The 24,068-nt window shown below is 40.1% G+C and overlaps 26 protein-coding genes across 26 annotated transcripts; 15 read left to right on the forward strand and 11 right to left on the reverse strand.

The window, feature by feature from the left end:
* Window positions 1-47: 47 nt before the first annotated feature.
* Window positions 48-938, reverse strand: EROM_080230 (WD40 domain-containing protein; the record flags this gene model as incomplete). Its single annotated transcript, XM_009266667.1, has 1 exon — window positions 48-938. The coding sequence occupies one exon, from the start codon at window positions 936-938 to the stop codon at window positions 48-50; it is 891 nt and encodes a 296-aa protein (XP_009264942.1).
* Window positions 939-1,000: 62 nt separating this feature from the next.
* Window positions 1,001-1,351, forward strand: EROM_080240 (DNA-directed RNA polymerase subunit K; the record flags this gene model as incomplete). The annotated part of the gene is made up of 1 exon (XM_009266668.1): window positions 1,001-1,351. The coding sequence occupies one exon, from the start codon at window positions 1,001-1,003 to the stop codon at window positions 1,349-1,351; it is 351 nt and encodes a 116-aa protein (XP_009264943.1).
* A 568-nt stretch (window positions 1,352-1,919) lies between these two features.
* EROM_080250 (putative GTP binding protein) lies at window positions 1,920-2,861 on the forward strand (the record flags this gene model as incomplete). Its single annotated transcript, XM_009266669.1, has 1 exon — window positions 1,920-2,861. The coding sequence occupies one exon, from the start codon at window positions 1,920-1,922 to the stop codon at window positions 2,859-2,861; it is 942 nt and encodes a 313-aa protein (XP_009264944.1).
* Window positions 2,862-2,961: 100 nt separating this feature from the next.
* EROM_080260 (putative coatomer complex subunit delta) lies at window positions 2,962-4,224 on the forward strand (the record flags this gene model as incomplete). The annotated part of the gene is made up of 1 exon (XM_009266670.1): window positions 2,962-4,224. One exon carries the CDS (start codon window positions 2,962-2,964, stop codon window positions 4,222-4,224), a length of 1,263 nt encoding a protein of 420 aa, XP_009264945.1.
* A 59-nt stretch (window positions 4,225-4,283) lies between these two features.
* Window positions 4,284-4,760, forward strand: EROM_080270 (ribosomal protein S15; the record flags this gene model as incomplete). The annotated part of the gene is made up of 1 exon (XM_009266671.1): window positions 4,284-4,760. One exon carries the CDS (start codon window positions 4,284-4,286, stop codon window positions 4,758-4,760), a length of 477 nt encoding a protein of 158 aa, XP_009264946.1.
* A 70-nt stretch (window positions 4,761-4,830) lies between these two features.
* On the forward strand, window positions 4,831-5,931 carry EROM_080280 (hypothetical protein; the record flags this gene model as incomplete). Its single annotated transcript, XM_009266672.1, has 1 exon — window positions 4,831-5,931. The coding sequence occupies one exon, from the start codon at window positions 4,831-4,833 to the stop codon at window positions 5,929-5,931; it is 1,101 nt and encodes a 366-aa protein (XP_009264947.1).
* A 94-nt stretch (window positions 5,932-6,025) lies between these two features.
* EROM_080290 (60S ribosomal protein L26) lies at window positions 6,026-6,454 on the forward strand (the record flags this gene model as incomplete). Its single annotated transcript, XM_009266673.1, has 1 exon — window positions 6,026-6,454. The coding sequence occupies one exon, from the start codon at window positions 6,026-6,028 to the stop codon at window positions 6,452-6,454; it is 429 nt and encodes a 142-aa protein (XP_009264948.1).
* Window positions 6,455-6,549: 95 nt separating this feature from the next.
* EROM_080300 (cleavage stimulation factor) lies at window positions 6,550-7,194 on the reverse strand (the record flags this gene model as incomplete). The annotated part of the gene is made up of 1 exon (XM_009266674.1): window positions 6,550-7,194. The coding sequence occupies one exon, from the start codon at window positions 7,192-7,194 to the stop codon at window positions 6,550-6,552; it is 645 nt and encodes a 214-aa protein (XP_009264949.1).
* An 80-nt stretch (window positions 7,195-7,274) lies between these two features.
* EROM_080310 (Hit-like hydrolase) lies at window positions 7,275-7,670 on the reverse strand (the record flags this gene model as incomplete). The annotated part of the gene is made up of 1 exon (XM_009266675.1): window positions 7,275-7,670. The coding sequence occupies one exon, from the start codon at window positions 7,668-7,670 to the stop codon at window positions 7,275-7,277; it is 396 nt and encodes a 131-aa protein (XP_009264950.1).
* A 61-nt stretch (window positions 7,671-7,731) lies between these two features.
* Window positions 7,732-9,279, forward strand: EROM_080320 (putative methyltransferase; the record flags this gene model as incomplete). The annotated part of the gene is made up of 1 exon (XM_009266676.1): window positions 7,732-9,279. The coding sequence occupies one exon, from the start codon at window positions 7,732-7,734 to the stop codon at window positions 9,277-9,279; it is 1,548 nt and encodes a 515-aa protein (XP_009264951.1).
* A 76-nt stretch (window positions 9,280-9,355) lies between these two features.
* On the reverse strand, window positions 9,356-9,751 carry EROM_080330 (histone H2B; the record flags this gene model as incomplete). The annotated part of the gene is made up of 1 exon (XM_009266677.1): window positions 9,356-9,751. The coding sequence occupies one exon, from the start codon at window positions 9,749-9,751 to the stop codon at window positions 9,356-9,358; it is 396 nt and encodes a 131-aa protein (XP_009264952.1).
* Window positions 9,752-9,904: 153 nt separating this feature from the next.
* On the forward strand, window positions 9,905-11,185 carry EROM_080340 (hypothetical protein; the record flags this gene model as incomplete). Its single annotated transcript, XM_009266678.1, has 1 exon — window positions 9,905-11,185. One exon carries the CDS (start codon window positions 9,905-9,907, stop codon window positions 11,183-11,185), a length of 1,281 nt encoding a protein of 426 aa, XP_009264953.1.
* A 115-nt stretch (window positions 11,186-11,300) lies between these two features.
* EROM_080350 (hypothetical protein) lies at window positions 11,301-12,107 on the reverse strand (the record flags this gene model as incomplete). Its single annotated transcript, XM_009266679.1, has 1 exon — window positions 11,301-12,107. The coding sequence occupies one exon, from the start codon at window positions 12,105-12,107 to the stop codon at window positions 11,301-11,303; it is 807 nt and encodes a 268-aa protein (XP_009264954.1).
* A 78-nt stretch (window positions 12,108-12,185) lies between these two features.
* Window positions 12,186-12,734, forward strand: EROM_080360 (hypothetical protein; the record flags this gene model as incomplete). Its single annotated transcript, XM_009266680.1, has 1 exon — window positions 12,186-12,734. One exon carries the CDS (start codon window positions 12,186-12,188, stop codon window positions 12,732-12,734), a length of 549 nt encoding a protein of 182 aa, XP_009264955.1.
* A 51-nt stretch (window positions 12,735-12,785) lies between these two features.
* On the reverse strand, window positions 12,786-13,109 carry EROM_080370 (hypothetical protein; the record flags this gene model as incomplete). The annotated part of the gene is made up of 1 exon (XM_009266681.1): window positions 12,786-13,109. The coding sequence occupies one exon, from the start codon at window positions 13,107-13,109 to the stop codon at window positions 12,786-12,788; it is 324 nt and encodes a 107-aa protein (XP_009264956.1).
* Window positions 13,110-13,160: 51 nt separating this feature from the next.
* On the reverse strand, window positions 13,161-13,703 carry EROM_080380 (hypothetical protein; the record flags this gene model as incomplete). The annotated part of the gene is made up of 1 exon (XM_009266682.1): window positions 13,161-13,703. The coding sequence occupies one exon, from the start codon at window positions 13,701-13,703 to the stop codon at window positions 13,161-13,163; it is 543 nt and encodes a 180-aa protein (XP_009264957.1).
* A 55-nt stretch (window positions 13,704-13,758) lies between these two features.
* Window positions 13,759-14,310, forward strand: EROM_080390 (peptidyl-prolyl cis-trans isomerase; the record flags this gene model as incomplete). The annotated part of the gene is made up of 1 exon (XM_009266683.1): window positions 13,759-14,310. The coding sequence occupies one exon, from the start codon at window positions 13,759-13,761 to the stop codon at window positions 14,308-14,310; it is 552 nt and encodes a 183-aa protein (XP_009264958.1).
* Window positions 14,311-14,366: 56 nt separating this feature from the next.
* On the forward strand, window positions 14,367-14,999 carry EROM_080400 (hypothetical protein; the record flags this gene model as incomplete). The annotated part of the gene is made up of 1 exon (XM_009266684.1): window positions 14,367-14,999. One exon carries the CDS (start codon window positions 14,367-14,369, stop codon window positions 14,997-14,999), a length of 633 nt encoding a protein of 210 aa, XP_009264959.1.
* Window positions 15,000-15,013: 14 nt separating this feature from the next.
* On the reverse strand, window positions 15,014-16,462 carry EROM_080410 (cysteinyl-tRNA synthetase; the record flags this gene model as incomplete). The annotated part of the gene is made up of 1 exon (XM_009266685.1): window positions 15,014-16,462. One exon carries the CDS (start codon window positions 16,460-16,462, stop codon window positions 15,014-15,016), a length of 1,449 nt encoding a protein of 482 aa, XP_009264960.1.
* Window positions 16,463-16,714: 252 nt separating this feature from the next.
* EROM_080420 (hypothetical protein) lies at window positions 16,715-17,446 on the reverse strand (the record flags this gene model as incomplete). Its single annotated transcript, XM_009266686.1, has 1 exon — window positions 16,715-17,446. One exon carries the CDS (start codon window positions 17,444-17,446, stop codon window positions 16,715-16,717), a length of 732 nt encoding a protein of 243 aa, XP_009264961.1.
* Window positions 17,409-17,804, forward strand: EROM_080430 (hypothetical protein; the record flags this gene model as incomplete). The annotated part of the gene is made up of 1 exon (XM_009266687.1): window positions 17,409-17,804. One exon carries the CDS (start codon window positions 17,409-17,411, stop codon window positions 17,802-17,804), a length of 396 nt encoding a protein of 131 aa, XP_009264962.1.
* A 60-nt stretch (window positions 17,805-17,864) lies between these two features.
* On the forward strand, window positions 17,865-19,100 carry EROM_080440 (polyadenylate binding protein 2; the record flags this gene model as incomplete). The annotated part of the gene is made up of 1 exon (XM_009266688.1): window positions 17,865-19,100. One exon carries the CDS (start codon window positions 17,865-17,867, stop codon window positions 19,098-19,100), a length of 1,236 nt encoding a protein of 411 aa, XP_009264963.1.
* A 51-nt stretch (window positions 19,101-19,151) lies between these two features.
* Window positions 19,152-20,783, forward strand: EROM_080450 (sulfate permease-like protein; the record flags this gene model as incomplete). The annotated part of the gene is made up of 1 exon (XM_009266689.1): window positions 19,152-20,783. The coding sequence occupies one exon, from the start codon at window positions 19,152-19,154 to the stop codon at window positions 20,781-20,783; it is 1,632 nt and encodes a 543-aa protein (XP_009264964.1).
* A 195-nt stretch (window positions 20,784-20,978) lies between these two features.
* On the forward strand, window positions 20,979-21,938 carry EROM_080460 (hypothetical protein; the record flags this gene model as incomplete). Its single annotated transcript, XM_009266690.1, has 1 exon — window positions 20,979-21,938. One exon carries the CDS (start codon window positions 20,979-20,981, stop codon window positions 21,936-21,938), a length of 960 nt encoding a protein of 319 aa, XP_009264965.1.
* Window positions 21,939-22,078: 140 nt separating this feature from the next.
* On the reverse strand, window positions 22,079-22,318 carry EROM_080470 (U6 snRNA-associated Sm-like protein; the record flags this gene model as incomplete). The annotated part of the gene is made up of 1 exon (XM_009266691.1): window positions 22,079-22,318. The coding sequence occupies one exon, from the start codon at window positions 22,316-22,318 to the stop codon at window positions 22,079-22,081; it is 240 nt and encodes a 79-aa protein (XP_009264966.1).
* A 35-nt stretch (window positions 22,319-22,353) lies between these two features.
* EROM_080480 (arginyl-tRNA synthetase) lies at window positions 22,354-24,045 on the reverse strand (the record flags this gene model as incomplete). Its single annotated transcript, XM_009266692.1, has 1 exon — window positions 22,354-24,045. One exon carries the CDS (start codon window positions 24,043-24,045, stop codon window positions 22,354-22,356), a length of 1,692 nt encoding a protein of 563 aa, XP_009264967.1.
* Window positions 24,046-24,068: the final 23 nt, after the last annotated feature.

Genomic DNA, 24,068 nt, shown 5'->3' on the forward strand with positions numbered 1-24,068 from the left:
AAGCTTTCAAATTACTTTCTTTTACAACTTTGACTCAGTAATTAACCTCAAAGTACTTTGTACTGCTGCGGAACCTCCCCAAGGTCCTCAGATATTACTTCATCTATTTCTCCATTATCAAATCCTATAAAAGTAACTCCTCCATTGCATGTAAAGCAATTCACTTCAACATCTCTAGGATATTCCCCAACAATCCCGGACTTGTTGCAATACTTTAATCCATGCTTGTCCATACTGACTAGTATTTTTCCATTAAATAGAATTTTCTTGACTTTCTTATCGTGTTTGATGGTGAGTAATGCCCTCCTGGCTCTCAAATCATGGAAATAGACAATCCCTTCACTTGTCCCAACCCCAAAATCTATTCCGTTATCAGAGAAGTCTACGCTTGATGGGGATTCATTGTATTCAACAGTTTTAACTATCTCCCTACATCTTTGATCAATAAACTGCACCATTTTGCCTCCTCCAACCCCAATCAGCCCATTGCATTCGCTCATCCTAATCGAGCACACCTCATCCATAGTTACAACGTAACTTCTTAGAAATCTCCCTTGATCCAAATTGAATCTATAGATGCTTGGTCCTTTTCCTCCACTCATGACTTCGGCTCTGAACTTGTTGAGGCAGCCATCAAAGCATAGTGTAGGTGTTTTGACTCCTTCATGATATCCGTATCTGGCATGAAACTCCATAGTCCTGTCATTCCGAATAATGCAGATCTTTGAGGAATCCTCCGCAAGAGGTAACACTTTTATTGGGTCAGACTCTAAGTGTCTTTCCACCTTTAGAGCCACATTCTCCAGATCATAGATCTTGACAGAAGGCTTATAAACACCTACAGATACAAGATACCTCCTGTTTTCAGACAATGCCAGATCAATGGATGATCCGGTGTAACCAAGGTCCTTTACTATACTCACTTTCTCAAACTTCATTTTAACCACAACGGGTTAGCATTTTCTTTGGTTTTTATTAGAAGAAGAATAAAGGGCCCTTGATGGATAGTGAGGATGTTCAATCGGCAAGTGAATATTCTGTAGAGGAGAAGAGTATGGAGGTTCTTGGCACATCTAACACTGATGTCCAGATCAGGGGCTCCGAAAGGAAAACACTTCCTAGAATGACTAAGTATGAGAAAGCACATGTGATCGGCGTCCGTGCATCTCAGTTAAGCGCAGGCGCCCCTCCGTTCGTAGACATAGGGAATGAGAGCAATCCACTCAACATTGCTAATATGGAGCTGAACGAGAAGAAGATTCCATTCATCATTCGCAGAAGACTTCCAGATAATAGTTTTGAGGATTGGGCAATTGATGAGCTGATGATACCTGGAGTAGACTTTCAATGATAGAGCCCTTATTGTTTTCATTCAAAGACAAAAATAAATGAAGTAAGCACTCTTTAATCATGGTGGTTTCTGTCAATCTCACCAAGTAAACAAAGCTGATCTGTTGAATTCTTTTTGACTATTCTGGGTCAATGAATGGCTTTATCTGTGACATGTATACACATGCCCACGCAATGTACCCAAACGCCAAAGCCCCTATCAATCCTATCCTTATCTCATCCTTGTTCCTGACGGACTTTCCTCTTGTTAGTACCATTATGGCAGAAGATATCATAAGCATAAAAACAATGGAGCCCAAAAGAACAGAAGCGCTTGTCATCTATTGCCAAGGGCTAGTTTGGAAATAATAAATGATTTGCTCAATCATACATTAATCTACACATGATGAGATTCTAACTATTTATTTATGGATTGAAAGGATATAAATCATTCTGGATTAAAAGAGGCGTGTCTTATTCAGTTCTTTATGAATACTGGGATTATGTGGCGCATGAGCAAATATATGATGCTTGTATAATTACTCAGAGTTTCTCTGAAGAACATAAAGGCCCAGATTGGCTCCCCTTCTATGGGGATTAAAAAGAAACAGAAAAGCAAAAGACTGACCACAAGGAAGAGGGAAAGCATGTTGAAGAGGGCAAGAATCAACGAGAAGAAGAAAAGAAGGCTGAACAGGAAGATGGTGCTGAAGATGGAGAAGGTCCCACCGTTTGTCCTAAGAACCGACGAGGAGAATATGCAATATGCGGAGATAAAAAGAATGGCAAGGCTCCGAAAGATTGAACATGACGAGGCTCTGAAGAATTCTGAGAAAAAAGAAGATTACTTGGAAGGAATAATGAACTTGGTATCCAAAAGTGATGTAGTGATTGAGGTTATTGATGCAAGAGACCCAGATTCAAGTAGAAACGGTGAAGTAGAGAAGGTTGTCTTTGACTATGGAAAGAAGTTGATTATGGTCCTGAACTATACTCAATATGTTCCCAGAGACACAATCAACGAATGGAAGGATTATTTAAGAAAAGATGGGAATACATGCATTGAGTCAATGGAAGAAGGTATGGAGTGGATTGGAAAGGAAATGAGGATAGGGATATTTGGGAATTCAAAGTCTGGGAAGAATTTTGTTCTCCGAAGTATTACTAAAGCTTTGGGAGAGAAACCGAGATTTATGATAGCTTCTGTCCCTCCAAGCAGGATTACCCTTACAAGTGTTCTTAGAGGATGCCATAAGCTAATTGGGATGCCATTCAGCAGCTATATTGACGCAATTGTTGAAAGAATCGATAAAGATGAAGTTTCTCTTCGACATAGGATACCAAAATTCGGCAATTCTGAAGAGCTTCTGGAAAGTATCTGCGACAGGAATCAGATCAATGATGGGAGTAAATGTATGCGGCATATGAAGGCTAGTGAAAGGTTTCTAGAAGACTTTTTTAATCACAGAATTCTCTTCTGGAGAGGTGTCAATGATGATGAAAATGACATATCGTTTGCGTTTCCTTCATAGGCCTGATGAATAAACATCTAAGAGGTGGATGAAGTGTTTTTGTTAGTTGTTTGAGTCTTTACTTTTAGAATGTTGTTATGTTAGGATAATTAGGGCCCCGATGATAATCGGATTGTTTGTTGCAAATAGCCTGACGGGACAGACGGTCTCCAGAATGACAAGAGCGATGGCTGTGTCGAAGATAGAACACTTTATACTTGACTTTATAAGCTCTGGTGTGTCTGCAAGTGGGGTTTTGCCCAAGGGCTTCTACAAGTATGTTTACAGTATGGCTGACTCGACTTATTATGTTGTGATTGCAAGTATGGGATATAACAATGTCAAAGCCCAGGGGATTCTAGACCTTTTGCAAAAAAACACTGACGGGGATATGGTGGATGCTCTGGTGACAATGGACAATATTCTTTATGGACAGACGACTTTTGACCCGAACATCGCCTTGATAAAGAGCATGGATAGCCAAGAAGAAAAGATTCATGAGCTGATGATGAAGAACAAGAACAAGGAACTTATTCAGAAACAAAAGGAACTTCAGAGGAGGCCCATTGGAGACATTGACCGGGAACTTGAAAGGGTCAGGAATCTTGAAATCGAAATGAGAAACGAAAATATACAGCAGCTTAAGAGTATTGTAAGGACGGGAGGTAACCCTGCCAAAGAAAAAAGAAGGGAGTTAGAGACCTCGATGAGCTCAGTGTTTATTCTGTTCAAGGAGAGGCTTAAAATGGTGATTGATAAAGAGAACAATATTAAGAGTGGAGAGGTACAAGGAGACATGAGCATCACTATAAGGGAAGAGGAATACAAGGACATAGAAATAAAGCTCGGGAATGTGGATAAGGATATGAAGTTTAGCCCCAACCTTGATAAGTCTGTGTCTAATGAAGGGATACTTAGGTGTGAAAAGGGATTTCCTATTGAGAAGAATGTGGCTCTTGTAAAGTGGAAGGGGTCCGATATCCGAGAGCCACCCATCACGTTTACATTCTGGCCTAGTGAGACTAGCCTCAACGTATATCAGATAATGTTTGAATATACAGCGGAATGCAATATGAAGGATTTGAATGTCTTTTTTTCCAAGGCCAATATTTCCAATATTAAAATCAATGGGACGGCAAAAGAAAGGGATTCCCATATAGAATGGAGCATTGGGGATGTAGAAAAGGGTACATCAGACACATTGGAGTTCAGTTGTACATGCACAGATCCTTCCGAGATCTTTCCCTTGGAGATATATTTTACTTCTGACTTTGTTCTTACGAGATTATTTGTAGAGAAAGTAACAAGATGTGGAGAGGAGGTTGACGAATTGGAGATCAAGAAAGTTTTTGAGGTTGACAAATTCACGGTGGTTGATGAATAAAGCTATACTTTTATTTCTTGGACGGTGTTGGTACATTTGCCAAAAAAAATTTACCCTCTATGTCCGAGCTTGCTGATATTGAGCATGTGGAGAAGGAGGATAATGAAAGCCTCAAGAAGAAGAGAACCTTCAGAAGATACACATACAGGGGAGTTCCTATGGAGGAGCTTGAAAAGATGTCGTTTAGTGAAGTTGCAAAGCTCTTTCCATCAAGACTTCGCAGAAAGGTCAGGAGAGGCCTTTCCTCACGGGAGGTGCAGCTGATCAAGGACTGTATTGCAACAAAAGCAGCATGCACCTTTAACACTGAAAAGCCTGAGATGGTGCGCACCCAAGCAAGATCTGCCATTATATGGCCGGTGATGATCGGAGCCTTAGTTGGAGTTCATGTCGGGAATGGATATCTACCCATTGAGATCAAGCCCGACATGGTAGGGTTTAAGCTATCTGAGTTTGCACCAACCAGAGTTATTCCAAAGCATGGTAGGCCTGGGATAGGAGCAAGTTCTTCTTCGAAGTTTGTTCCGTTGAAATAAACCAACTTTCTCTATTTTGTATGGTCCATGGTGCCCAGGGTTGAATATATCAAATGAGAAACTCATCCCCATGAGTAAGGAGGCTGTTGATGATGGTGATGAGTCAGGGTTTTCGTATGAATACACTTCGTCGGATTCCTTGGAAACCATCTCCGAAGAAATTGAGGAGTACGAGAGGGAGTATTTTGGAGATGTTTCTGAAGAAGGGAGCTCCAGATCTGAGGATGTAGCAGCCTGGGAAGATAGTGACGATGACGAAAAGATACGTGAGAACTACAAGAAAACAGCAACATGGCTTGATGGTAAGCAGACCAAGAAGCAGGTTGAAGTGCGTAAGAAAAGAATGAGGTTTGAGTATGAAAAGCATTTATTTTTTTCCAAATGTAGAATCAAGCTGGCCAAGGCTCGTGGAGAGTATCTGGTTGTTGTAGACACTTATAGTAACATTTATATACTTAAGAACTTCAAGGTGCACAAAACACTTTGGATTGAGATGTTTGGGGTTTCGGATTTTGTATACATAGGAGATGTGATTCTATTCTCCTCGTGTAGACAAAGCAATTTGAAAGAGATTACATTTGACGGAGAGGTTCGGAACATAAGCATAAGAACCATCGAGGGTATAAGGAAGATGGCCAGCATCGGAGACTCTATATATGTGGCTGGTGAGCGGTTAGTTCTTTTAAACAATGCTTATGAGGTAGTTGAAACGATTGAGGGAAGGTTTATGGACATTGCTGTATCTGAGGAATACGTATATGCAATGAGCTTCAGTGGGGAGATTATTATATTGACACGTGACCTACAGGTCCTAAAGAAGGTGAGTCTTGAAGATAAGTTTGATTTCCGATCAATACATTTTTTTGCAGACAGGATATTTATTGGAATGGGAATGGGGATAAAGATATTTGATAGAGACATGAAGCCTGTCAAGGAGATTATGAATCTTAAGAATGAAGTTACCGGGATTACAAGACATGGCGACTATGTTGTATATGGATCGAACTACACCAACTCATTGAAGATGATCCTCCCAGATCTGAAATGCTACAATAAGTTCCCATTTAATACGATTAATATCTCTCCTATAAAGGCCTTAGAGTCCGATGGAAAGAACATCATCATCTGTTCAGGAAGGGCCATTAATGTCCTAAGAATAAAACTAGAATGAAGACTTGTTTTTTCCGAAGATTAACACTTGTAACATGCCCATTGAATGGTGGCAATAGCATTTGTAAAAATCTATGAAAAATTTTCATCCCCAGATGAAGAACTTAAGGAAGCAGAAGACATCGAGCAGGAGAAAGCAGAGGAAAGCACATTTTGCCTGTAACGATGGGGAGAAGAGAATAAGGTCATCGGCCCGTCTCTCAAGGGAATTAAGGAAGAAGTATGGGTTCAGGACATTCCCGTTGAGGACCGGAGATACTGTTGTTGTGAAGGGAGGTAAGTTTGATGGAAAGGAGGGCACCATCAGCAAGATTAATTACAGAGACTATAAGGTGTATGTCGAGGGATGCTTTGTGACCAAAAACAATGGGACAAATGCACTGGTGCCTATTTATCCTTCTAGGCTAACCATCACTAATTTTTTCCTTGAAAATGGTAGGGAGCAGCAATTAGAAAGAAAGAAGGCGGCCAGAGAGAAGAACATGGAGATTCTTAGAAGTAAGCAAGAAGCAACTGCTAATTAAATCATCTTGAACACCTCATTGTCTAAACCTATCAACAAAAACCCTATGTTTAAAAATCAAATGCCCTTATGGACTTACTCATAAAGGTGCTTTATTTACTTATCTACTCTGGACTTTAGGACCATGCTTCTCACTTTCTTGATTTTGCTTCTTACATCCTCTGAGAAAAAACATAAATCATCCTCAGAGATTGTACATATTCTTTCTAGAATCTGTGCCTTCTGCTTATTGAGATCGAAGGACTCTTTCAAGATCTCATCCACAACCCCGGGGTCAGCTAGCTTAAGTTTGAGTATGGCATGGATTATTGCATAAACAAGGCTCGAATTTTTATTTAAAAGCTCCCTTAGATATGATGGTTGATCCAATGCCAGCTTCCTCAAGTAAAAGAGAACCTCCTTGAGATTATCCTTATCCATGCCATCCAGTACATTGATCAAATTATCGATTTCTGGGATTTGGCTGTCGGGCTCTTTGGTTTTTGCCGGCATGTCATTCTCGGCATAGTTTATCTTTACAGGTCTTCCATTAAATGATATCTTCAAGTTCTGCAGCGCTTTTTCTACGATCAATGGGGATTCGTATTCACAGAACCCAAACCCCCTGGACTTTCCTGTTGTTTTATCATAGACCATTCGAAAGCTAACAACCCTCCCTACTGCCCCAAGCTCCTCTATTATGCGTTCTTCCGGAACCTCGAAGTCTATGTTTCCGACAAAAATACTACACCCACTCTTCATGGGTTTATCAGAAATGATTTATAAAAATATCTTGCCTACAGCGAAAGGGGAGGAAGACTCTTAATAAATAAATTTATTAATCACAGAGAGGCTTTAAGCTTTGCTTCCTTGACAATCTCTGAATACTCCTCGTCACTGAGGGACATTGTTTCCCAATTGATTTTCAATCGCTCACTGCTGGAGACAAATGGAATTAGATGAAAATGTACATGAAAAACGGCCTGATGGTTCCCGTTGTTTTGAAGAATGTTATATTTCTCAATACCGAACTTTTGAATAAGATGGTTGATGGTTCCAAGTATGTCCGATAATTCCTCAGGCTCATACTCGTGGAAATAGGCATGATGTGCCTTTGGTATAACCAAGAAATGCCCTCTTGACAAGGGATACCTATCCATTAGTACAAAAGCTTTGGCTGTCTCGTAAATGATGTTGTTGCCTTTCTGATACATCGTGCAGAATATGCATTTCTCCATTTAGGGCTTGTCCCTTTATTGATAAAATTACTGACATATTTCCTATACAGAGGCACCCAGAATGCCGAGAAACGAATATATGGAATATTACAAAAGGATATTGGAGATGGAGCCTGGTGATTTTGAGCAATTCAGTAAGTTTATCGAGAAGGATCTTGCATATGCATTTAGAATCACAGCCACGCCATTGGCTGACACAATAAGAAGTAGGATAGAAGAGTATCCATTTGTCCGGAAGATAAAATGTTTGGAGAATGTCTATGAGTTTCATAAGAAAAAAGAGAAGGATGATGAGTATAGAAGATTTACAAATTTTTTGATCAACCAGACTGGTGTTGGATTGATCCAAAGACAAGAGATTGTTAGCATGATACCTGTTTTACTAATGGAATTGAAGGAAGATTCCAAGGTCATCGACATGTGTGCAGCTCCTGGATCAAAAACCAAGCAAATTCTTGAGGTTGTTACTAACGGGCTGGTGATAGCCAACGATGCCAATGGAAAAAGACTAAAGGTGCTTGTGAGCGAGACTGCCAAGAGGCCAAACGGCTCATTAATAGTTACAAAGCATGATGCCACTGCATTTCCAAAGATATATGAATGTGGAAGCCAAATCAGATTTGACCGTGTTTTCTGTGACGTAGTGTGCTCGAGTGATGGAACTGTAAGAAAGAGTCCCGGGCTCCTTGATGAATGGAAAGTTTCCAGAAGTACAGGTCTGTTTGACACACAGCTCAAGATTCTAAGAAGGGGATGTAGTCTTGTTGCAGAAAGGGGGTTGGTATCTTACTCCACATGCTCTTTGAACCCTATAGAGAATGAATGTGTAGTCCAAAAGATCCTTCTTGAAGGGGAGTTCGAGCTAGTAGACTTCAGAAGCGATCCTAGGCTCTCACTTTTTCCTGAGTATGGAGATGGAACGAAGATCATCTTCAGAGAAGGATTGAAGAAATGGGCAACAGATAATCAGGTATTCAAAAATCCAAGCTACCGACCTTCTGGCTTGGACCTAGGGCTGGAGAAATGCATCAGGCTGTACCCGCACGATCAGGATACCGGGGGATTCTTCATTGCAATCCTTAAGAGAAAAGGTGGCTCTAAAGGGGAAACGAGCAAGAGAGAAGCATCAGAATCTTCCCTCAAACGCTTTATGTTCTTTCCGAGCGATGTTAAGAATGATATCTTCGAGACTTATTCAATATGTGTAGACGGGGAGTTATATAAAAAGACAGAAAAAAGTCGCACCATAAGTCTTGTGACAAGTGTGGCAGCAAGGGTACTTAGTGAAAATCCTGGACTTAATGTTATAAGTGCAGGCTACAGAATCCTGGAGAAGTCCGGGCTATCAAATGCAGAGTTTTATCTGAAAAACCTCTTTCATATTGGGGGGGGATTCAAGTGTAGCCTTAGGATTTCGACAGAGCAGTTCAAACTTCTACTGAATGAAACATTTGTCGATAATACTCTATTGGGGTTTGAACACATAGGATTAGCTGTTGCTAGAATAGAAGGAATAGGTATTACATTATGTGGGTATGGGAGCCATACCTCGTTTACCCTTTTCATGAACAATAACCTGAGAAAGGCATTAAAAGACCTAGTTCTATGAAACGACCTAAACACCAGAAAGTACAGCATTTCAAATCCATTTATTATCTTCAAACATTTTGCTACTGAGACAAACTTTATTTTCCACGGGACTTGGCCTGACTCTTAGAAAGAGCATTGTGAACCTCTCTGATGGCCAACTTTCTCAACTCTCCCTTGAGCAAGATCTCAAATGCGCTTATGATGTCGTCAGACCCCACTGTCTGCTTCCCAACCTTCCTTGCCAGTTCACCTGCAAGGTCAGCAACTGTATCAACAAAATCGAATGAGATTCCACAAAGAACCTGGATTGAATTGCTTGTCAGCATGATATTATTATCTGGGCTGACCTCACGAGAAATACGCTTGACTGCGGACTTGAACATACCGCCAACGCACATCGACGATGACTTCTTCTTAGTCTTCTTCTTATCTCCACCATCCAAGGCAGGGCCTGGTGCTTTGCCTGTAACATGTCTTGAGGACTTCGCCATTTCAAGGGGGATGTTTTTCTTTATTTATCCTTTTTGGCGGGGAATTGGATGATTTGGAGGGAAGGAGTGGTGCTTAAAGGAAAGGAGGTAACAAGTGCTTTTGTTTACTGCCTAAGGCTAGGGAAAAATCCTGAGAAAAGCCTAGATGGGTATATGTTTAAACATGATTTTCATGACCCATACAATATGGAGGAGTATTTCCAGATATCCGATAAAACAAGGACATTAGAACATCAATATACGGACCTTCTTACCAGAAAGCTGAGGTTGGAGACTCTACTAGTGGAAGAGGATTACAACAACCTTCTTGTAATGCATTCCGAGCTAGTTTCTAAGGCAAGGGATAGCGAGGATAGCTATAAGAAGCATATAAATGATCTAAAGACAATGATTGATAAACTTAACCAAGATAATGCTAAGAAGGAAGATGACATTAGGAGGCTGACAGAGGAAAACAAAAATCTGATGAGTACTGTTCAGGAGTTAGAGAAGAAGAGCAAGGAGGAAAGTAGACAAGGAGAAAGGAAGATTAAAGGGGGAAAGAAGGGAGCCGGAGACCTTGAGGAAGATGAGATATGGGAGGTTGAGGGTCTCAAGAAAATGGATGAGATACATAGGATTGCTAAGTCTCTCGAGGGTGAGTTACAGAGTAACCTAAGTAAGCTTCAAGAGGAATGTATTCGGTACAGAGGAGACACAGAAAGAATGGCTTCTGAGATAGAAAAGTTGAAGCTAAGGAATGCTGATAACATAGAGAAGATAAATGAAATAAAAGAAAATAAGGCGGACATTGAGGAGAAGTTAAAAAGGCTAGAGGAGGAGAATGCTAGGTTAGCGAAAGAGAAGATATGCTCTGATGAGCTTCGAAGATCCATTAATGAGAAGGACGAGATTATATCTGCATTGAAGGAGAATATGAAGCAGAAGTCAGAATTGATTGAAATTCAGAGGAGGATGATTGGGGGAGGGCCACAGGAGAGCAGAGTTATCTTGAATGACGATGTTTGCAATGTATTTGATGAGGAGATCCTCAAGGCTGAGGAAGGTAACGATGAGCTGGAACTGGGTGACGAATGTAACGCTATGGAGGAGTTCTGGAACGATGTCCCTATAAAATCAAAGGCTACAATGAGAAAGAAACCTGAAGGGGTAGCATCAGCAAGAAGAAAGACAAATGCCCCCAAGGCAGAGAAGATTAGGAGAATCCTACCAAAAGCAGTAACATCTATAGAGAAAACAAAGTCAGATATAAACACCAAAGTATTTGATAGGGTATTGGACAACAAGGAGATATCGAAGACTTCTGAAACATCCAGGAAGTTGCTTACTCCAGGACACCTGCTCAAGCCCGAAAACTCTTCATACTTTGCAGATCTGACATTCAATAACTCAAGCCCGGTGATCAAGAAGGATCAGTTACCCAAGAAGAGGTAGATATAAACTAATGTCTTATATATTTTTACAGTCATTAAAAAGCTTAGGAAAATGAAGATGCTTTCCACACAGTGGGAGTTTATTCTTTACCCATTTTTGACCAATCAAAAAGGGATCATACGACCTGTGATCCTTGAAAAGGAATCTTGAATTTCTGAATTGTATTAGCTGTGACATATATCACAGTAAAGATAGGGAGAAGTGCTGCGATGGCCGAAAGAGGTTCTGTCTCATCCAATTTCTCTGTGATGGGTTCTCCTATGTGATCACTAAGTATCATCATAGAGGAAAGCAATGCAGAAACAACAATGTAAGACGTGGTTACTTCTTTCCATGCAATGGATGTTGCTAAAAGAATCAAGACCAATCCTATCAATAAGATAAGAAACTGGTAGAAGTCATCTTTCTTGATAGAAAAGTTCGACAGCTTCCACGCCAGCTTGGATATGTATACTAGGGAGATCATCAGCCCATAAGTCCCTATGCTTTCTGTACGGTGTTTATCTGTTATATGAAGGAGATGTAGCGATAAAAACATTCCAAAAGCCACTTGAAAGAGCAGCATTAGGTTCCTAAACCCAAGGAGTTCCCATATGCTATGCGTCTCTTTATACTTTACGTATGAGTTGTAGAGCTTCGTGATGCCTTGATACAATGAAAAAATGATTGCAACTAAATATCCAATAATTGAAATAGTTGTAGGAACGTAAGAATTATTAAATCCAAGAATGCTTGGCACTATTGGTGTAAAAATTAAAATCAAGCTCAAAACATCACTGCTATCTATTTCAATACCACAAATGTTTATAGATTTGTGATTTTCCTTTATCCTCTCCTTAATGCGTTTGCAGGCTTCATTTGTTTTCTCATGTAGATCCTTGAGGTTTTCTTTAGCTTTAGCCATTCTGACTGAGATTGACATTTAAACGTTCCCCTCATATTCATCTCTTTATATATAACCATAACACAAAAACGGAAATTACTATAGTGGAAATGGCCCATGGATAAGGAAGGTTGTCAAGGCTACCCAGAAGCAGGAGGAGGAGATTCTGAAGGGAAGGACGGTAGACAGAAGAAACCCAAGACTTCTGAGGGCCTGGGAAGAAAAGGAGAGCTAGATCCTGAGAAGGCTCTGGAAGTAGCAAGGTGTTTAAAAAGGAGGATGAAAGACATTCTGAAAAAGGATAACACAAACAATCTGGAAGGCCGGCCAGCAACGGGAAAGATAGAAAATGTTGAGGAAGTATCTGACATTCTGATGAATAAAGGGCTGCAGGAGAGCCTACTAGATGAAGGAATTCTCAATGAAGTCAAGGGATGGCTGGAACCTCTTCCAGACAGATCCATGCCCAACATTAAGGTTAAGAAGAGACTCCTTGATGTACTTAAGAGCATGAAGATCCATAAGGAACATCTAATAGTCAGCGGTGTGGGAAAGATTGTTTATTTCTATAGTATAAATCCAAAGGAGACTAAAGAAGTAAGGTCTATGGCAAAGACGCTTGTCCAAAAATGGACAAATGAAGTCTTCAAGCCGGAGAATGACTAGGAGGATCTAAAGGAAGTGTCCCGTTTTGTACAAGGTCTGCCCCTCTACTTCTTAAATAAACAAAAATTCAAATAGATTGCTAACATCGTTCTTCCTGCAGAAATCCTCCAAGTATTTCAGGAACTCATATTTGCTCATGGTCATGTTCTTTCTGATAGGAAGGCCATTTATCCATGCAAAATAATAGTCGATGAGGTTGGATACCTCCTTTTCTATTGATTTTTTATTGGGACGAACATCTTCATTGGAAGATTCTCGGTTGACATGGTCTACTAGGAATGATATACCCTTGCTGGACACTAGAAACTTTTTTATTGTTTCCTTTTCATTGTATCTTCTCTGTTTATTTCTTCCATTTACTTCTTCTTTACCCATGTTCTAAGCTTAGGGATGTTTTTTGAACAATCACGAATCCTACTGTGGTCTTTATATTTCGAGGTAGTATTCATCAACAAAGGGTTTTTTCTGAAGCCTCTTCACCCACTCCTGCACAATTATTGCGCCAAGAAGGCAATCATGAACAACCGAGATGTTACTACATTCTCTACACAAATGCCTTTTCCCAAGTGGATGAAACCCCATACATCTGGAACATACATAGATCCCCGGGCATGTTGTCTGGCCCTTGCAATCAATAAGTATAACTAGAGTATATCCATTCCAGGCTTCCTCTGTTTGCTGTTCATCAATGACGGCTACCCTTATTTTTTCATTTATCTTGGTGATTTCATTAACAAACATTCTTTTGAAGGAGGAGATGACATGTTTATTTACAGTCACCCTTTCTACACCAAGGAGAACGAGGTTCTTTAGTATTTCTCCTCCAACATCATTGATCCTCTTTTCCCTTCCCAATACATATGGAGGGCCTTGTATTATGGCAACATGGGATTCCTCTATCAATTTCTGTGTATCTTTTCCAAAAAGCCTTATCTGACGGTCATAAAGATCATAGAGTTCCTTCTCCATGAGGTTAGAAAAATTTTGTGTTCAAAACGTTAATTTTCTTTACCCCCCATACCCAATGTCTGAAAAGAACGATGAGAACACCCACTCCAACGTAGCTGAAGAGAACAAGAACGTCTATTTTGATGTGTATGCAAACGAGGAGAGGCTCGGGAGGATTGTGATGAAGCTCTTTGACGATGTTGTTCCAAGAACAGCAAGAAACTTTAGGGAGCTCTGCAAAAGGCCTGAGAGAGCAGGATATAAGGGATCCATTTTCCATAGGATAATTCCTGGGTTTATGGTCCAGGGTGGGGACTACACTGCACATAATGGGACTGGAGGGGAAAGTATCTATGGAGACCGATTTGATGATGAAAACTTCAACCTGAAACACTCGAAAGAAGGCATACTTTCCATGGCAAATTGTGGAAAGCATACAAACGGGTCTCAGTTCTTCATAACCCTTGAGAAGACCCCATGGCTTGATGGAAAGCATGTCGTCTTTGGCGAAGTAATTGAGGGGATGAGCGTTGTGCACAGAATAGCCAAGTACGGAAGCCAAAATGGGCAAGTGGCAAGGGGATACAAGGTTGAAATAAGAGACTGTGGCATCCTCGAAACTAATTAAAGATCTTTACTTAAGCTTCTCATGCCCTCAACTTTTGAATCTTAGTAGCCCTAATAATGGAAAAGTTCTCCAAGTATAACGATCCTTTTTCTGGAATAAACCCATTTGTTAATTCTAGGAGAAGTTCCATCTCAATCTTTGGATATTTCAAAATACTTCTGAAGATTCCTCTTGTTCTACTTCTTCTAGGGACAAACATAAATGTTGTCCAGTTTCTGATTAGGATTAATTCAAATAAGAAGGTAAAGCCTAAAGTTCTGGCTTCTAATGCATCCTCCTTCCTTGACATATTTGTTTTGAAGTATCTTACAGGTATCAATAACTTCTACTATGTCACCGAGTCAGGCTTCATGGATGCTAGAAATGGACGTTTCTACAAAAAGATTGCAGAGCCTTGTGTGTTGTTCCCAGAGGGTTGTCAAACCAACAACAGGGCCATTCTTCAGTTTGTGAGGAATGTTGAGGTCGATCATGTATGTGGAATAAGGTACAAAGGAGAATGTATAAACATGTATGGAAATTTCATGAGATTCATCTTTGGATTTCTTGCATCTAGAAACATTGTGGATGTCAGGTTCAAGAAGAGTTCAGACCTGGATGATATCTGTAAACTTTCTTCTCTTCCGCAAGTGAAATGGACATCAAAAGATAAGGACAGGTTCATGGAGGAGTTTGTTAAGAAATCCTAAGCGGAATAAAGAGTTTAATTCTTTCTCAGAATGGAGCCCTCATTGTTGTCCTCAATAATGTATCCATAATCTTTAATGGCTTCCCGCACCCAGTCGCATTTCTGGAAGAAGTTCGAGTAGGGCTCTTTTCTCCTTGCCATTCCTCTAATGCTTTCTCTGAAGTCGCTGAGCATTTGTGCAACCAAATCCTCCTTAGAAGATGCTTGTGCTTCTCCTTCACTCAATCCAAACATTTCCATAATTTCCTTGATGTAATCCTTAACAACCAGAATTGTAGATGGGGATATCCCTTTTATTCTGATGTTTGTAAAGTTTATCATTTCCACAACCTTCCTCATCACAGTAGGTGTATCGATGTTATCAAGAATTGCGGCATGAATAGACTCTTGAACATCTTTCAGCTCTTCCAAAACTTCCCTGTCCACATCTTCCAAAGTCTTAAATCCTAATGTATTCTTTCTCATGCTTTCTGCTATAGACATAAAGTTGAAGATCTTCTTCTCGATGCTTTCCGCAAATTTGAGGTGCTCTCTCTCATAGCTCATGTCTTTGTTCCATTGGTGATATAGAAACAGAACCCTTAGCTGCCGTGGAGAAATCATTTCCAAAGCTTCCTTGATTGTTGTAAAGTTCTTTAGAGACTTAGACATCTTCAGCCCATCAATGTTCAGGTGTCCTGTATGAAGAAACCACCTCACCCAGGGCTCTTTCATGAAGTAGGCCTGGCATTGAGCTATTTCATTTTCATGGTGAGGAAAGGCAAGATCAATCCCACCAGCATGTATATCAAGGTCTCCCCCAAGAATATCACTAGACATTACACTGCATTCAATGTGCCATCCCGGTCTTCCATATCCCCACTTGGATTTGTATCGAGGTTCATTTTCCTTAGACTTCTTCCACAAAACAAAATCCCACGAACCTCTTTTATCTTTGTTCTCAGCACCTTCGCTGTTTATACCATCCTTACTCTTGAACAACGGATAGTTGTGCTTTTCTTGATACTTTTCTAGATCAAAATATACACTTCCTCCGCTCTCATAAGCAAATCCATTTGTTTCAAGCTTCTCAATAAACTTTACAATCTTGTCTACATAAGATGTTACAAATGTGACAAACGAGGGCTGCCTGACGTTTAAAGCCTCCATATCTTCAAAAAACTCCTCAGTATACTTCCTAGTGATTTCTTCTGTAGATGCACCACTTACATTGGCTCTGCTTATTATTTTATCATCAATGTCTGTTATGTTCATCACAAACCTCACATCATATTTTAGATAGTCACTCAAAACACGCCGCATGACATCAAACATCACATAGGTCCTTGCATGTCCTATATGGGGTGAGTCATATACTGTTGGACCACATATATACATCTTCACCTCGTTGCCTCGAGAAGGCACAAAGGTTTCCTTGGTCTTGGTAATTGAGTTGTAGAGCTTCAGAGATCTATCCATGGTCATTAGGGTTTTCTCGAATGTTTATATTTGAAAATTTTGAAGAGACTGATTTCACAGGACTCAAATACGTCTTATAGGAGGCTTGAAGTGTTATGGACCTTTTCTATCACATTCCTTGTTTCTTCTTCATCCACCTCTTGAGCAATTTCATTTGCCATTCTTTCCTTTTCAGATGTACAAAACACCCTAAAGCATTTTCTTTCTGTCATACTATGGGCTCATACATTCATAACACTCTTTATTTTGTTTTGGACTTTAGATTTTGTATTCAATCTCATCCTTGCTCACAAGGTCTACAACATCTCCAGTTTGCAGCACATCTTTTATATTCATCTTACGACCCAAAACAACCCCGTTCCTAACCAGAAGATCTCCACGGAATCCCATCTCCTCAAGCTTTTCGAAAACTTCCTCAATCATGAGTTCCTTGCAAAGATTGACCTCAATTGTTTTAGTGCAATCGACATGTATCTTCAATTCAATCCCAAACTCCCCAGAAGCCTGTCCCTGCCTATGGATTGTGATGCAATGATCTCCATCAAACCCTATTTCTTCCAACGTCAAGTGTCTTGAAACAGGAACAGATTTGTACTTCATCTTGATGGGAGAGCTTCCCTCATGGTAAGCCTTGTAAATACTCTCCAGTGTATCTGTTTTCTTCATATGAAATGTTTTTTTGGAGTTTTGATCAACAACCGTTACTTTACACAGCTCTTTCTTTTCACAGAAATCACTCCCAGGCTCCCTTGAACTGAGATCATCTGCATATTGGGCTTTTTCCACTCCTTGCCTCCTCCTGGCCTTTGAAGTTTGAGAACTCTGAGTGGATCCTTTTCTTTTCACTCTGGTTGGTCTTTGGTATTTTCTTACAACCTCGACCATACTTATCTCACTACTATCATTATCCATTCTCTCGGCAAGAACTATTTCATCAGAAGAATCGTCTCCCATGGACTCGAGGATGATTGTAGATATGAAAAAAATCATCGATGATGTGGAGACAAGCTCTAACCAGTCTCAAGCATGGTGTATGTTTGACACGAATGAAGACACGTGCTGGTTTTCAGGCCATGGCACCCAGCAGTCCATAGATATTTACCTGAAGCAGACACTATATTTGCAGAAGATCCGAATATTCTTCCAAAGAGGATTCCATTGCACAAAGGGAAAAGGATATGCGGCCTCGAATCACTTTTCTGGATATACCAGAATGGAGTTTCATAACGGAGGAAGCATGGGGTGTCTAGACATTAATCGGGATGGAGACCATATCAAAATAGTTTTAGAGGAAGGAGCAGACATGTACAACAGATACTGTATCTACAGAATAAGCCTTGACTTCTGATATCCCTTAGAATTTCATAACATTGGAGTATTTACATGGGAAACGGCTTGCCCTCTAAGGATGAGGATAGTTGTCAAGGACTTACCGTTGTCCACAACCAAGGAAGAAATTGAAAAGGAGTTTTCTAAGCATGGAAGGATAACAGATGTGTTTATGGCAAGAAACGGGCAAGGGAGGTTCCGAAGAATATGTTTTATAGGATACATGGAGGAAAAAGAGGGAGTGGAAGCCATAAAATACCGAAATGGGTCTCTATTCAAGAACCAGAAGATAAGATGCGAAGCTCTGAAAGAAGACATTGTTCAAATGGGCGAGTCTGAAAAAAGGATGGTCAAATACTCAAGAAAAATCTTCATCAGGAATGTTCCTATGGAAGTTAGTGAACAGATTATTCATGACACGTTCAAAGAGTATGGAGAGATTGAGGAAGTTGGACTATTGGATCTGAAGGAAGGAAAGGGGGCATATGTGAAGTTCAGTGAAGGAGAATGTGCAGTGGAAGCATATCGAAGTGTAAAGACCATTGGGGGAATGAAGGCAAGGATGTATCCGTGGAAGGATAAGGCGGAGAAATCCCAGTACGAACACTACAACACATTGTTCTTCAGCTTTGAGTCGGTCGTGAAAAGGATATGCGAAAGTGAAAGGATTGCTGCCAAAGATCTTGTTGACATCAATGACAAGGACTTAGGTGCCAGGATGGCCCTTATTGAAACACACCTAGTCCAAGAAACAAAGGAATTTCTTGAGAACAATGGGATTTATTTGGACAATCTTACTGGAGAGATTGATAAGAGGACATTGATAATTCGTAACATGGAGCTTATGAAGTGTCTAGACCTTGTGGATAGTGGATGCAAAATTAGCATTGCACCTTCTAAATGCCTAGCACTTCTTAAATTTGAAGAAGAAGAAGAGGCTAGGAAATGCTACAAAAAGCTGAGTCTGAAAAGAATGAAGGAGAAGGTCATCTACTGCGAGTATGCACCTGTGTGCAATATTCCAAAGGATACAAAAGAGGAAATGCCGAAAGATTATTCAAAAAAGGACCGGGCAATCAATAAGCTTCTTGTTAGGAATGTTCCATTTCAAGCCTCCGAGAAGGAAATTAGAAAGATATTTGATTCGTTCCATGTGGTGGATGTAAGGATCCCAATAAAAAGGGAGGGAACTAGTAGAGGGTTCTGCTTTGTGACACTAGGCTCTCCTGACGAGGTTGATGCAGCCATTAGGCATTTTGGAAGCAGTACCCATCTCTATGGAAGGCGCCTCGTTCTTGAAAAGGCAAAGTCTTAATATTTACATGATGGAATAAACCACGAAGTTCGACAAAATTTGGTAACCCCAATGAAAAGTATGATAAAAGCAGCAAGGCAGAGGATTTTGTCTCTGATATCTAGCAGCTTTCTTTTGTTTACATTAACATCTTTGGACTTCCTTTCTTTTGGAGCGAAGCTATTGAGCTCTGAGAAGAGCCATAGTAGGAACATTGGAAATGTAAGCGCAACTATGTTCTTATACTCTACAATAGCAGCACAGTTTGTGTTTGGTATGTTTAGTGGATTGGGAGGAGTGTGTGCAGGCGCTATATTTGAAGCACAAAAGGATACTCGCAAGATTCATAAGCTGTGCTTCAAAATGTCCTCCTCTCTAGGAGAAGAAATATCTACCACATATGCCTGTATATTTCTTAGTACCGTATTGTTTGCTCTGTTCTCCTACATTCTCAAAAGGTTTAGAATTGGAAACAGCCTCAGATACATCCCTGTGTCTGCTCTGTATGGAGTTATGGTATCCATAGGGATAATGTCTATTGAGTGTGGGTATGAGGAAGTATATACAATGACATGGGAATATGTTAATGGGTGTCTTGTGGTAACCATAGGACTTGCACTTTTGGCAGTGGCCTTGGACATAATGTTTCCTGCATACTTCCTGATGATTCCCATGCTCTCTTTTGGCATCTTTGCAGCATTCTATATCGTCTTTGCAGTTGCAGGAAAAGATACAGAATGGATGAGATCTGTGGGGCTGATTCCAAAGGCCGAGGATATCAACCTTGACTCGTTTGCAACTCTGAAGCTCCTCAGGATGGAAAATATAAATGTGGGGGCCATCAAGGCCAACTTGATGAACATCCTCGGACTATCTCTATTCAACTTAGTTCACATTGCTGTGAATGTACCAAGTTTTGCAGAATCTTTTGGTCTGAAAGCAGACTTGAATAAGGAGCTTGGAGTTCAGTCAGTTGCAAACATTGTATCTGCGTTCTTTGGATATCCAATTTATTTTATTTGTTCAACATCTATTTATTTCAACAAATCTGGAGGAAGAAGCAGACTCCATTCTCTTATGGGTGCGGTTGTAATATCCTCTCTACTTGTTGTTGGAGGGCGGATAAGAGAAAGTATTCCTCTCATTCTTTCCGGAACCATCCCCATGTTCATAGGATTTGGTTTCCTTTACTCGTACCTATGGCTTCCAATATTCAAACTGTCATGGATGGACCTTGTGACACTAATGCTATCTGCCTTTGTGTCCTGGTACCTAACACCTATATCTGGGCTTGTGTTTGGAATAGCTACTAATCTCATTTACATTCTAAGATCCTCTTTAGGTACGAACAAATCTGAAGGTACAAAGGTAAATCTCGAGTTAAATGAAAATGTAAAGTCATCAAACGAAATAGTAGAGGGAGAGGCGTATAGAATCGTGGATATTAGTTCCTTGACTTCGTTTGGAGACCTTAATGAGTCTGTAAGGACGATGAAGGTTCTTTGCCGGGAAAACATTCTTTTCGACCTCAGAGGATGTGGGCATTTCGGAGTAAATGCAAATATAGCCCTTGAGGAGGTAGCTGAAGCAATAGTAAATAATGGATACAAAGTGTTGATAGTAGGAAGTCCAACCAATCTGTATACTCATTTATTCAGGAAATACATGATTGACCCATCTTCCACTACCTCATTGGGTAAATGAATTGTCCTCTTATTTTTAACCTACTTATGTATAACAAGTCTTTATTTTTAATTTTCATATGAAAGTATTACTATATACTTCAAACTGATTGATGCAAAAAAATTGCTGACTTATTTTTCAAATACAGCCTAATTCCATTTCCATATAAGGAAATAGAAAGCGTATAAATATACTCTTGAAAAAAACCCATACTAAATGTTAAAAGTTAATAGTGAATCTATTAAGCGGACACTAAACATTCATGTCGCTTCAGCAGTGCTGGCATTCATTGGAGGAATACTTAAACTTTCAAGTACGTTCACGGAAAAACAACAAGTTAAGGATATTTCTAAACTTGGGTTAAGAGGCATTTTGGTTTTATCGTGTTTAGGATTTCTTTGGAATTCAGTGGATACTATGCTTAGAAGAGTTACAGCAGAAAGATTTAAGAGAGATAATGGCTTTTTAAATTCAAGTGTCATTGTGTCTCTTTTAGAAATAATTATGATGCTGGTTTGTATCAAGATGATGTTCTTCTACCCTCTTGTTGCTAATGGTGAAGGTCAAGATGCTGCTGCCCCAAGAGGTTTGCCGGAAGAGAGCAAGTTTGGTCTCTTTGGAGCCATATTCCTGCCTTACATATTTAGTGAGTGCTTAAGACTTCTTCTGAGTTACAGGAAAAATATGAAAGGAGATAAGATAATTCTAGCAATTATAATAACAGGATGTTTAGTAATGGGAGGACTGGGTATTGTTGATTACAAGAACAAAGGAAACTATATTGGTGGAGGGATATTTGCTATTGGATTATTGATGGTACTTGCCCGCCTTGGTTTCATGCATGAAGAGGATGTTCCAGTACTTGGTGAAGAAGACTCTGATGAAGAATTTGATTCTACTACCAAGTATGTTATCATAGGTGCCACTTTTTTATTGGTATTGGCTATACTGCTATGTTCACACAAGATACTATTTAAGGACTGTACCCTCATTGATTATCTTAAATCATTTAATCTCTTTGGTAATGCTGAGACGAATGGGGCACAAAATAACACTCTTGCTAATGCTACTAAGATGAGTGAGTCACAAGGTGACCTTGATGCTCCTCCTGATGGGGGTATAAGTGCACGGAGTGGTACCTCTCCTGGATCTGGGGCTGAGGGTACATCAGGTTAGGAAATGAGTTAATAAGGATCGCTTAGATAATTGATTGAAATTATCTCTGGTTCCACTCTACAAACCAAGGCAACAGCTACTCGTTATTAAAGTCCTTGAGTTTTTAAAATGTTTTATTTGTACAGGATTTTTGAATGGTGTTATGAATATGGTTTACTGATGATTTCTATATCCATTATGAAGTCCCCCCTAATTACCACCAACCCCAGGATCCTGCGCCTTGCTTCTTTACTTCCTTTTATCTTTCTAAATTCTTCTGTGTCATCAAGAACTGCATTCGTATCTCCATCCACAGCCAACATTGTTCCTTCCATCCATCTTCCATCCCTCATCCTGGCTTTCACTCTATAATTAACGTATTTTTCTAAGTTTGATTTCATGTAAAGGCCTTCTTATCGAGAGAAATATAAAGAAATCACATTTTATTCAGGGGGGTGGCACCAAGGATTTTCAGCCCATTGTGAAGAACAATCCTGGCAGAGGACAGAACAAGAAGTCTAGCTCTGGCAAGCTCCTTTTCCACACCCAGAACCTTCAAGCTGTTTATTGCGGCATTGATGGTGCTAGCAAGGTCCTGTAAATAGGTAACAATTCTTGAAGGCTCATAATCCTCTAGACACTTCTCTACAATGTGCTCGAACCATAAGAGCTTATAGACAAGATTAGTGACCTCTGGAACATGTATAAGTGTAAAATCAATTGTACTTATATCACTGTAGTCAATTTTGCTGTTTTTGACCTCGATGCTCTTCAACCTACAATGAGCATACTGCAGATATGGCCCTGTCCCGGAGGTGTTTCTGGCTCTTTTCTCAATGTCAAACTCATAGCCCTTGACTCTTCTGGCGGTAAAATCCATAACAAGTAGTGTTGATATGGCAAGAATCTCTGCAGTCTTGTCCATTTCAGCCATAGTGAACGAACTTTTGTTAGTATCCGACAGCATCACCTTCTTCATCACATCTGTCGATTCCTGGATTATGTCCTCAAGAAATTGAACCCTTCCTGCTCTTGTAGACATTCCAGCAACCAGCCCATAGCTCACATGTAAAAACTTATCTTCGTCATACCCAAGCACCCCAAGCACCTTGAAAAGATCTTCAAAGTGTTTATTCTGCTCACTAGATACAACATAAATAATCTTTTCTGGAGAGTAATCCTCAACCCTTTCAATTGCAGCTGCAATATCTCTTGTTATATAGAGTGTTGTCCCGTCATTCTTCATCACAAGTACCTTCCCCCTTTTTCCAAGGTCAAAGACCTTAGATCCATCTGCATCCGTCCTCACTAGCTCGCATGTCTCGACTATCTTTTTTCCTTTTTCATTGTACATGCTTTCACCAGAGTAGACGTCAAACCTCACATTCAATTTCTCATAAAGGGTTTTGTATCTTTCGATGCTTAACTCCCGGAACTTCTTCCAAAGGCTTATACACCATTCATCCTTCTCTTCCTCCATCTTCCTGAAAAGATCCTTTGCCTCAGAATCAACATCTGGGTTTTCCTTTGCATCACTGCTTATTTTCACATAGACATTGAGCAGATGCTTGAGTGGATCCCTCTCCAACTCCTTCTCATCTCCATACTTACCGTATCCAAGCAAAACAAACCCAAATTGCTTTCCCCAGTCTCCAAAGTAGTTTATGCTAGTAGTCTCGTATCCAGAAGCCTTCAGTAGGTTCACAATGAACTGCCCTAGTATTGTTGTCCTGAGGTGTCCCATGTGGAAGACCTTTGCAATGTTAGGACTACTATAATCCACAACTATGCGCTTGCCTTTACCAATATCATTGCTTCCAAACGTATCTTTGTTTTTTTGGATGTATCCAAGCACGTCCCTTAGTATTACCTTCTTGTTTATGTCAAAACAGACAGAGGATCCTCTTATTACTATATTCTCAAAAAAATCAACGTTGGCCCTAACAAGTGCTTCATATAACTCCTTAGCATCTTCTTGTGCAGTTGATGATATCTTGATGAGGAAAAGAGTTACATTGGGCTTCCTTGGCTGGAAAGACTTCTCCATACATCTCTCGACTTCCTCAGGTGTGAATTTTGAAACCTTAGATATCTGGTCTACAATCTTCTTGAAAAATTCATTAAACATTTCTTAGGGTGCCAGCCTCCCAG

Source organism: Encephalitozoon romaleae, chromosome VIII (assembly GCF_000280035.1).
Source record: "Encephalitozoon romaleae SJ-2008 chromosome VIII, complete sequence".
NCBI lineage: Eukaryota > Fungi > Microsporidia > Unikaryonidae > Encephalitozoon > Encephalitozoon romaleae.